At 39.0% G+C, this 12377-nt stretch overlaps 1 protein-coding gene across 1 annotated transcript in view; it reads left to right on the top strand.

The window, feature by feature from the left end:
- Positions 1-12377, top strand: part of LOC115239389 (protein kinase C-binding protein NELL1-like) — a 60749-nt gene that overhangs the window by 1480 nt on the left and 46892 nt on the right. The window contains exon 2 of the mRNA XM_029813888.1: positions 1-117. Within this exon, the coding sequence (XP_029669748.1) occupies positions 1-117 (117 nt within the window). The remainder of the gene's footprint in view (positions 118-12377) is intronic.

Here is a 12377-nt window from a genome sequence, read left to right as displayed (position 1 = left end):
GCTGCTGTCGCGCGGTTCAGAGGAGGCCGGGTAGAAGACGGCACGGCTCGGGAAATGCCCTCAGGATACTCTTCGTCGTTGCCGCAGCTGCCTTCCTCGCGCTTGCCGTCTCACCAGGTATGAAACGATCAGCGATAGATCCATGTCGATTGCACGCGCGACCTGTTAACGATAAGTAATACGAGATATGTATAAATGAGGAAATGAAACACATCTCGGAGATTGCTTTCGTTTAAGGGGGAGAAAGTTTTTCGGTAGCACTCTCGCGTAAGATAGATCGGATTCAACCATTTTTGAATCCTTGTTAGTTACATGTCTTTCATACGAGAAAGTTTGTTAGTGTCATTAATGTCTAAAAGAGAGTAGAGATCAGGAGAACTGCAGTATTTTTTCATAATTAAATTATTAGACAAAGAAGAATAATAGAAGAATAATTGCGTGCAAATTAAAATTAAAATTTCATTAAGACTTCGATCTTCATCAAATATTTAACGAATATTGCTTTTCAATGGGACAATTCACTTGATATGATATTTGACTATTGAAAAATTCAGAATGAACATTATCTTCCCCGAGTTGGTTTCTCTATTTTACTCCTCCACTGTATATATATAAATTTATATATACAGTAATAAATTTATATATATAGTAATAAACTTCCTATTTAGCAATTCAGAAAGAGAAAGTTTCTTACTGGTATTAATCGAATATTCAACTATTAATTCAAGATGAATATATATTCGCTTTCCCTATTTTTCTTTTTTTTTTCATCTTTTGCATAACAAACTGTATTGTTGAATTGATAATGAAAGACCTTGGACTTTCTTCTAGCAACATTCAACTGTGCGCCTATGAAAAGAGATTTCCTAAGAAACTATAAATCTATCAAAACGTAAAATTTCGATACGAGCGTATATTTTTGTTGCTTCCATCGGATATTATTCACGCATTAGTCGGTTGGGTGTGTCGCCCGTTCGATTTTTTAGAGATTTTCCAACGTGGGAGTAATCTTTAAAGCCGATTTCTACCAACGTTCGACTCGCACAACCGAATGAATTGAACCGGAATCGTTTATATATTTCGCGAGATGAACGGCCACGAATTTATCTGAGATCGATCGATTCCCCGATCGAAAAATAACTCGCATATATGCGTCTTGATGTCCATGAAAATCTATGGCGATACGATCACCCCGGGTTACGACGCCGTACCCCGCGTTGGATATTACAAAGCAGTCCGAGATGGGCTCGCCTGAAATGCGAGGAATAAACAGAGCGCCCTTTTATCGGAGAAACAAGACAAATATTCGCCGCATGCCCCGTGCTGTGTCGTGCGCCTGCAACGTGTTCACGCGCAGACACGTGTATTATTAAAACACCGGTAGGGCGGATTCCCGAGATTCATCCATTTATCTCCCCCATAAGAGTCTTATTATCATGCCAACGTATCAAAGTAAAACGCGCCGGAAACGAGATCTCGATGCGACTGCTAATCGAAGGATCAGAAAAATAATTACTTTTTTTTTCTTTTTTTTTGGCATTTTACTAAAATAAATCATATCATCGGAAACGCGCGCGCGCAAGATTTGCAATGATAAAGAAACACGAAAGAAATCAAAGGAAATAATATTTTTTTGCTCTATTTCTGTGGACGATTAATGGAAATAGAAAGTTGTGAGAATGCTTTATTCCTAATTCATCTTGGTATTGAGACGGATAGATGAGAGCATTGTATCAAAATTCAATTGTATGTGTGAAACTGTGACGCGATTCGGGTAGCTCGCGATATTTCCTTTTTCACTCAGGGATACATAGAGAGACGAGAAATTGAATCATCTGCACACATAGAATGTCCAAAAAAGGGACACCATTGATTCTTAAATGATTAAATTCCAGCAACGTAATTACCGTAGCAGAAGCGATTATATCAATAATTAACGTTATCATTTCTTTTTAATTAGTTGAAAGTTACGTCAACTTTATCATTATTTGCTTTTTTAATGAATGGACAGGATAATCGTAATATATAGAATAATAGAAATATTAAAATAACGACGAAATAAAAAGAAATCAATATAATGAAAAATACATTATATAAATATATTTTTACATATATATACCACCCAGAAAGTGCATCTGCGATATCTATTAAGAAAACAGAGAATTGCGACGTGCGATCTCTTTTGTACTTTCCGCAAGGATTGATATAAATCGTTATTCTATTCGATTGTTAAATCGATTGTGTCGCGGTCATCGAATATGACGGTAGCAGCCTCGCTCGCGCACAACATTGCGCTATATTTATTGGCTATAAATTATAGTTAGTCCGTAATTCGCCACCCGTGAGCGTAATGACGCGATGTCATATAAATCATGAGATATACGTTCGGTCTCGGCATCTCGCACTCTGGCAATGTACCAAAGTGATTTGCGCTCCGTAATGATTTATAATTGGCAATTCAGAAGTTGATAATGCGGATTAAAACCTCAGACAAGATCGCAGCGCGTACATTAATAGGCCATTTATAATCACTATATCATTTACACCGAGATATAATATACTTCTTTTTTTCACTTTTCATATATCACGAGAAAAGTTATATATCTAATTTTTTCTTCTCTTTTCTATCGAACTTAATAAGAGGAATATGCAATTAAAATAAATAGCGAACAAAGTCTACTCTAATTTATTTTGATTTTTATCATTTCTCTTTACTTTGTCAATTAAAAATTGGGAAAAGACGAGAAAAAAACCGAGATAATTGTTTAATTAAAAAAAAAAAAAAAAAAGAAAAAATCTATGGTTTCGTGTCAAAACTGGCGGAGTAGCTCGTTAGAGCTCGAGACTGAGTCATAGTCAGCTTCGTTAATCAGATGAGATTTTTCGACAGTCGCACGCATATCACTCACGCGGGACCTTTATGCACCCCCGCGGTTCGATCGTTAATTATGCCCCCTGCATCCGTCGCTCCCCCGTTCGTCGGGCGCTCTCTTCTATTTATCCCGACAACGCATAAATATCCTCGCGAGACGACAATCAAAGGGGACTGCGGAGTAATCCCGCAAGGACGACGCGCATTACTCCTACCTGATGCGCCATTAAAACGTCGTCGGTGCACTTAAAACGTGAGTAAGAACTCTCCCCTCGTCTCTGTAACACACCGGCGTGTTTCCCTCCTCTCTTTCTTCCGCTCTCTTACGTTTTCTTTTCTTTCTCGATCTCTTTCTTGCGTTGTCGCGTCGTTCCCCTTACGGATTCATGCGGTTCGCTCGCTCGATCCGCTTGAAACGTGGCGTGTGGCCCGTAGACATCGTCGAGCTGCACCCACGCGCGCTATTTATCTCGTTGTCTGCCGAAGCTGAGTGCCAAGAGAGTATTTTTTCGCATGTCACCTTTCGGCTCTCTCTGTCGCTCCCTCTGGTTAACACGGATCCCCTGCCCGTTCTCCTGTGCCACGCTCTATCGCTTTTGCTCTCTTCCAATTTCACGTTCGCATCGCCGCGTTACAAGGAAGCACAGATGACAGGCCACGCGTCGTATCGAAAAGAGAAGGGTGTGGTGCCACTTCTTAAATTTAGATATTTTCTAAAAGCTATCGGGCTCCATCAACTAGCTGCTGTTAGCCAGGGTAGGAATTGTATAATTGTGTGTGTTTATGTGTGTGAGAGAAAGAGAGGCTAATTAATGGTTCAAATTAAATAAAAATTAAATGAGTCTCTTATTTCGCAATTTTGGCAAATGAATATCTTTGACTCGAGTCTTAATTGAAATTTACGACACAGATCAAAGAACCGAAAAAGTCACTGATCCTCTATGCTCTCGCTCTGCCACTTATCGTAAAAATATCATGATCACAAATTAACATCGCCGCCATGAAATAGATTATAGTTTTTTCATATATTTTTTCGTAAATTTATTTATGAGAAAAATCTCTAAAATAACACGAGCCTCACACGTAGCAAAAAAGTGCAAGAGTTACGCAATTAACGACTTCTCGGAGTCATCCGTCTTTCTTAAATATCTCCTTAAAACAAGCACAACAGAAAGAGAGAGAGAGAGAGAGAGAGAGAGAGAGAGAAAGAGAGAGAAAGAACTATTGGTTGCAATGCGGAGATGGTCGTACAATAATCGCGACAGCTGAGAAAAGTTACGCTCGTAAAGTCACGTTTCTCGCGGCTTCTCGCGTTTCTAGAAACGTGATAAAACCGCGATACCTGCTACGATATCTGCAACTACATGTAAATTTGATGCTTCTTTAATCTATTTATATCTAATTGAAAAAACTCATTTCGTGTTAGAAGTAAACACATTGGCGCCTCGGCATTATTCTATTCCCGAGAGAAAGCAATTAGTGCTCGCGTTTAACGTGTCGTAATAATAAACGTGTTCCCCAGGATTCGTCCATAGAGAAGAATCTCCGACTTTTTACGACAAGGTGAACACTCGACGCCCATAATTTTCTGGATGGCGAGGGTGAGTCAGAGAGACGCCATCATCGCCATCCCCCTTGTTTCTTGTCTCCCGAGACCGCGGATTGCTTTTTCCCGATTTTACTTCATCGTAAATTAGTTGGGTACACGCGACATGAAATGTCAATAGCGATCTATATCGCGACACGACGCGCGATCGAATTTCATCGTCTCGCCTTCTAGTATCGCGAATCTAATTGAAGGCGATGGCTCTCGATTTTCAAGGAGAGCCTTTGATTAAAGCGGAGCGATGTTAACGCGCACTCTGTGCCAGTTGTTTTAAATCCATCACATTCACAAACTAAATATTTTGGAGTCTTTTATCTTCTCCTGTACGCCCCAAAGGGAAAGGATATGTGTAAATAGGTGGAATTAATTCTTGAAATACAGATGTATATTTCAACGAGGTCTCAATGTAAGGCTATATATAATTGCAGTATTGTAGGTAGAATTGTGTATGGTTTCAATATAGAGAATAGTTCAAAAGGAATGCACGTATATTGGACATAAGAGATAATAATAGAAGGGAATGCACATTGGAAAATGAAGAGAGTTATAATTAAGAAAGAATATTAGATTTGGAATAGAGATAACAAGAAAAAAAAATAATAATAATTTCGGTGCCGCCAAGAGAATCATTCGATATATTATAAATGATTATATTCCGATATTACTGCTAATCTTTTATTTTCACGGAGAGAATATTAAATACACGAGAAATCAAATGCACACGAATCATATGTATGCATTACATTTGTGCGAGGAGACATAATTATTGACCCTGTGTAGAGCTGCATTTCCAAGATGCAAGCATATTATACGACAGCTAAATATATCGTCGGACTAATAATTGTAATTATTGAACGTTTACCGATATTGCCGTAAGACCTCTCTTTGTGCGCACTTAGGCGCCAGACGTGACAAACGACGGCTACATTATTGCAGCTCTACGCGCGTTAACAATACGATCACTGTCCTCCCCTCGCGCTTATAATTTTACGTTCGACTTAACTTTACAGATACGTCGTTCGCGCTGAGATTGTCTCTTTCAGAACACGATTTCTCCGTAATCATAATTAGAGTCTTATACATTATTTTACCGGATGATCGGTTGATATGCAAAAAATTATATATATTTGATATTTTTTCTCGAAAAATACTTATTGTTAGTGCTTCTTGTAACGGCTTATAATATAAGCGACGCGCACACGGATTCAAAGTCAAAGTTAACCGACGTCCCTTTAGCCGCCGAAAGAATTTCTCCTCGTGCCTTTATCCGCTCGACATCAGAATTACGTTAACTACTCCTTGGAATTGCATGAGGCATGCATGCCGATCGGTCTGGGTGGGCGGTTTCTCGATAAACGACACGGCTCTTCGTGGAAGAGGAAATCGTTCTCGTCGGGTTGCGCGCCGCGATGGAATTACGCGCCCGCAAAGCCCGCTCGCAAAAGACGGCACTGTCTCGAGGGTTTTTTTCGGGGTGGCATGACGTGGTGCGCCGCTGTCTCCACCCTCTCTTTCGTCCCTTTAGGTATATACCCCTCGTACACACCCGCGTGCTCACGAACAAGGAAACGAAACGCGCGCTGGCCCGCCACCGCGCTCTTCCCACAACACGATTTCGAAATTCTTCCTGACCCTTAAGTCGAACCCTCTCCCTCCCCCTATCTTCGCCATTGTTCTTGGACAATTCATGCCCGCAGGCGAGATCAGCTGTATCATCAATGCGTATCTTCCGTTTAGAGATACGCGATAAAGCAATTCTCATGTATATCTGCATAGTCCCCTGCGAAGGAAACTGGATATACACTTATGTATCGTGACATACGAGATGTGGATACATTGATGTATGCAATAGGAAAAATATGCAACAAGAAAAAGTATCCATAAGTATATCATATATACACATATATATTTTCAACAATATTTTTTATCGTATTAATTTTCTTGCTTATGTTGTTATTCGATTGAATTGATAATTTTCAAGGAAACAATAATCTCTCTCTCTCTTTCTCTCTCTCTCTCTCTCTTACGTGTTTATAGACTCGAGATGGAATCACGGCCACGATGTGATTCCGTATATTCGATTTCGATTCCACATTTAGCGGCCTTGATTTGCCTCGGGCTTTGATATTCATACGATATTTGTACGATTTAATTCGAAGAAATGAGTAGTTTAAAATAGTCTGTTCGGTATATTTGGACGTGTTCGTCGAAGTGATTCGCTACGTAAATGGAAACTGTTTTCGATTCTATTTAACTTGAAATGGAAATCTTTTCAGTAGATTTATATTTTTTTTCTTTCAGAAAAGAATTTATACACTTATTTTATTTATTAATTTTATATATATAAATATTGAGCATAAACGGAAAACTTTCATGAATCGCGAAATATCTATATTATCATGTAATATAGACATTTATACTTCTTTTTGCTTATCTATCTTTATACTCTGCAAAAAGATAACATGACACGTGTTCATCAATGTAAAAGTTCTGACACGGAGAGAATGTGCAGTCGTTGCAGTCGTGAATTCACATTTCGTTGCCCTATCTCACATTATATAACGTAATCAAAGAAAATCGTACGATGCCCGTTTCGGCAAATCACGCGTTGTTCGGCAGACCAGCTCTCGGATGTTCCAGCTCTGATTACTTGTCAAGTTAGCATAAATTCTAGTGGCCTCATCCTTAGTAATACGTCAGCGAAACTGAAGCGATGCCCTGAGTTGCCGGGCTGTTTCATAGTTTCTGTACGTAATTCCCAGTTGAAATATGAGTTAGGATTTCGGTTCGCAGCGGTTAAAGAAACGTAGAATAATTTATAGATTTAATTCTTTCACACAGATAACAATCTTTATTTAACATATGAGCACTCTGCTGTTAATTTCGAAAGATTTAATGTAAAATGTCTTGTCTGATAAAAAAAGTTAGCGTCTCAAAATTCAATGACGCAACACGAAAGAGCGTATCAACCGTGAAACTTTCTTTATTATTTCATAACAGTTTGCTATCGCAGTTTTAGACTGCAGTGTTCCTGCAAAGAGAGCATCGCCGTACATTAAGGGAGCATGTACTCTATCGAAAAGGGATCCATTTTCTTTATTCGTATTCAATGCGGTTCTTCCTCTCAAAGAGTTTGAAGAAATGCAGGTCAACCCTGTTGGCCTATTCAAACAGTGTGACCCAAATTCAAGATGTAATAGACGACGCATTCTAAAAATATAAAACTATCATATTTGACGAGTTAGCCTATATAATTGTCGTATCTGTAAATAGGAAAAGAAAACTGGTCAATTCTATGACAATATCTCTAATAAAGAATAATTGTTTTTTATATAAATTGATTTAATTACATTCAAGATTACTCATCTTATGAATTTATATTAAGCCCTAACAAAAATCTTTATTTTATTCAGATTTTAAAAAATTATATTCAAACAGAATCGCATAAAATTGTAATCGGAAAATCAAGATGTAAAGCATAAAAGAGATTGTAAAAACAATCGAATACATAAATACATGACAAAGAAACAAAAAGGGGATAAAACACCTGCGAATGCATGTCTATAGGAAGCGATATCGAAAAAAAGAAAGATGGAAACCGAATACAACAGTATACAGTGTAGTCGGTACATGACAGCTGCTGTCACGGGTAGTGCTCCGACCATGTGCTCGATGTACGTCGAGCATTTCCTACATTTTCTTTCGACGCATCGCATACAATGCTTCCGCTATAATAAAAATCTTGATATTCGACGAAATTTGTTATCAAGATAAACGGCGCGACAGTCCGTGCATTAATTATTATTATACATGATATGTAATTCTTTACTTTAAAACTCTATCAAGTTTTTGATTAAAAAAAGAATAATAAGTTTTAACTTGTCGATGCGATGAGAATAATAGAGCATATCTCGCTTTATATATAAAGTAAATTTTATATATATAAAGAACCTTCTCGAAGAGATATTCATAACAGAAGAAACAATCATATTTCATTTAGTAAACACATGTTAGAGATGCGTCTTGGCAATGCGTACCACATAAATTGATATACCGAATAGACTGGTTGCTATAGCGTTTTGTTTGTCGTAGAGTGCGAAGTAATTCATCACGATCTGGAAATAAACTTCGCCAATATACACGGCAATGCAAATGTTTATGTGTTTGACTAAATGATCGTTACGATTTATTTAGATCCTACGGGATGCTATCAAGACGACCTTGTAACAAACGGTTCAAAAAATTTCGTTGAATTTATCGCAATCGATCATTTTCAGTTCTCTCGTTCCACTCTCGATACGAGTGTAGTTGGGAGTCTCATCTCGATCGCGCTGTAAGTAGGTTGGCGATTCGTCAAGAGCTTCGGATCGATTCCAGCACGACTCGGTTAGATAGGATCTCAATTCCGTAATTGCAAGAGGCTTCCTCGCTGCCATACGCGCGACATAAACCGATAGTGCCTGCACTCCTAAGCTACCAAGAGAACTGTGTCGGGAACGGAACATCGCAGTCAGCGATGGTGTAACAATCCCGGCTAGGTTGTAAATAGCATACCGATATTCTCCGATCGATGCCGACTTTAAACGCGTTGTTTGTTTTATCGAGTGCCGCGTAACGGCTTTATTGATTGTTAAATTACCGTGTAATTATTCAGATATCCTTGATATCTGAATCTTCGGAAAACTCCGTCGAACACTTAGTTGAATCCTTGAAAATTACAATCTAATATTTTTTTTTTTTATTGCGAACAGTGTTTTAAATATTGTTTCCTCTGTCTCTTATAGGATAAAATATAATTAATTCCGTAAGACTAGCGATCGCAATGATTGCCGCGTGTATCTAATATCGGTAATCTCGGTGCGGTTGTAAATAGCGTATCAATACTCTGCGATCGATGCCAGCTTTAGTGTGTTGTTTGTTCTATTAGGTTCCGTAAAGGCTCTATCGATTGTTAAATTATCATTGTGGCGTCCTTGAATACTACGAGCCTTTAGATGTTTGAATCTTCAGCTCTGCAATTACTGGGATATTTAAATCCTTTAAGATTAGAACATTTTAAATCTTTTCTCGTATGAATCATAAGACTGTTATTATACAAAAATCTATCAAATTGTTATAATGATTGGAATAAAGAAATGGAAGTCTGTAATAAATCGAATAGTTTCATTTAGCTATAATTTATTTTTTACACATGATAATTATAATATACTATCACTTTTTCTTTTTTCCGCTATTCTTCTCAATAAAAAATTTTTGTTTGCGTTTTTACGCAAAGTGTAACATAAATTATATTTCTATCATCAAAAACAGCTCATTGTCAGTTACATTCAGTCTAATCGACAAATATAGAAATAGGAGTTTGGACCTTTTACTATAGCCGCATATCCAATTGCAGGGGTGGTCGTGGTTCTACATGGCTATGCCAGTGTGGCCTTGCTGAAGTCGTTCGTGTTGGTAATGGTGGGGTTGCTGGTGGTAATGCGTATATAACGACGGTGGAAAAAGAGAGAGAGAAATAGAAAAAGAGACCTTCGACTGGCCGCTTGGGAGGGTTGCATAATGCAGCGAGCTGCCAGGGCGTTGACTTTATGCAGCATTACGTTTCTTTACCCTTTGGCTTTCTCCCTCTCCATTTTCGCCGCCGTTATCAGCCACGTTGCTCTTGTTTGTGCAGTATTAATGCACGAGATAATTTTGCACATCATCGTGCGGGATATGTCCGAAATTGTGTTTGTTATAGATAATGAAATTTCCGCTTTGCTAAAGTTTTCAATGCCCCACAAAAATAGATGATAAATAGTTATAATAAACAGCAAGAATTGGAGATTTAATTTCCATAATTTTACAGCTGAATTAACGCGAATTAATCATTATAGTAAGTGAAAATTCTCAATTCCGAAGTAATTGTTAACATGAAGAAACTACGAGTTCACTTTTCATTTGTACTAGCAGCTATCTAGGACACAATGGCATTTATTACGCAAATATGCTGATGCAGTTTTCTCCAACAGTGGTAACAGTTATCATTTGTCATTATCGATCTTCTGCATACAATTTTCGTTTAACTAAAAGTCGGTTACATAACGGGAGCAACATCCTGGGACATGACTTTATAGAGATTGTTACCTCCTTTTCTATGCAACACTTACATTATCATTTTTATCGCACTCTCATTTGCTGCTTAACGAAGACAAACGATCGTGAGTTCGTCTTGAAATCGTCGGAAATAGGTGAAGTTAAAATTGATCACCATGAAACTATTGCAAAAATGTGGAAAGCAATTATTATACTAACTTTGTTAAAATGAGAAAAAATTGGATTTATCAGCTTATATAAAAATTAAATTAAAAGAACAATTATTAATCAAAATTTCAAGAAATAATTTAATACACAGAAAAATACATCATATTTACAGAATATATAATTAGTTATTATTTTGATAAAAAGAAATATGTCGAATTAATCACGAACATTAAGAGACAAATACGGCTTTGTGAGTCGAGTGGGAAATATCTATAGCCTGCTCCAAAAGTTCATCGAGATGGAATCTCTCGCAATATTACTCCCGAGAATCCGCCGCAATTAATTGCTTTCGCTGGAAACTTTATCGCACACATACCGGGCGCAATAATCGCGCGCGCCGAAATTCGCGCCCTCGCCCTAGTCATATAAATCCTCTGCACGGGCGACACCCTTTCACAACTATCACCCCCCGCCTGGGTTTAATCGAACGCTTGGAAGCTCGAAATCGCCGGAGGGAACAAAGGGCCGCGATCGCCGATAATCCTAATTGTTCAATCGCGCCAATTAATTGGCGCCACCTTTATCGTCTCTCTCTTCCCTCCCTCCTCTTTCCCAGCCCTTCGTCGGCGTGGTGTCGGTGGAATGAACCGGGGGCGCTTATCGGCGTAACTGTTCGCTGTTTATTAATTTAATTGCTCGCGCTTTGCCGTTGACGACCTCTCTCTAACCGCCGCCGAATTCCTCTGCCGGATGTTCTCACAGCCCGAAACGTGACATCATCCGCACGGAATTCAGACGAGCGAGACGTGCTTTGATTTATCGTCAACCGACGACGACGTGACGTTCGATTCTCGGGCCGTCAAAGACCGGCCCGGCCCCGGACCAATAATGCCGCCATTTAAGAGAGTTTACCGGCCGGCAACCTTCGCGCGCCACGCGGAATTCCTTTGATATCAATAAGTAATATGACATCCAAGAAGGACATCGGACTCGATTGTCTCCTTGAACGTTTATCCTGCTCAATTCGACCCCGAATTTTCGCTCTGATTGTTCCTAATGGCCTCACCGGTTCGGCCATTTGGCCGGGTCTGTTCCTTTCGGGGAGTTCGTAGAATTGCACATTAACCCTTGGGAATACTTTCCGTTACATGCATTACTCAGAAATATATTTTCTCGTGATTCCTTTCATCGAAAGAAATAGTTTACATCGAGAAACTTAAAAATTAATTAACGATATTGTATTTCCGATATAGGTATTATACAATTAATTAAAAACAACTAATTACGAATCGGTAATTTCCATCATGAATTATCATTCACCGCAAAAGCTTTTTGATTTTCCCTATGAAATGAACAAAGCGTATCGATCTCTCGTCTTTAGTCGACGCTAAAGGGCCCGCGTCTCTTATTCGAGCCGCGTTTCTCATTCTGCGTTTCGTTCTCGCTCTCTTCTTCACGGCCGATGTCGGACGGCACATCGCATGCACGTGCAAGTTGCGCTTATTTGTTCGATGTCGAATACGAAGAGTATACACACGAGGGAGAGAGCTATGTACATACGCGAACTCGTCTGACCTCCTGCCCCCGGTCTAACGTTTCTTTCCCTCTCCCCGCCGGTCGACCAAGCACCCTTCGGTATCCCCCTTCGAAGCATCC

The sequence above is a fragment of the Formica exsecta genome, unplaced genomic scaffold (assembly GCF_003651465.1).
Source record: "Formica exsecta isolate Colony F162 unplaced genomic scaffold, ASM365146v1 scaffold38, whole genome shotgun sequence".
NCBI lineage: Eukaryota > Metazoa > Arthropoda > Insecta > Hymenoptera > Formicidae > Formica > Formica exsecta.
This window is presented reverse-complemented; position numbering and strand designations above follow the sequence as displayed.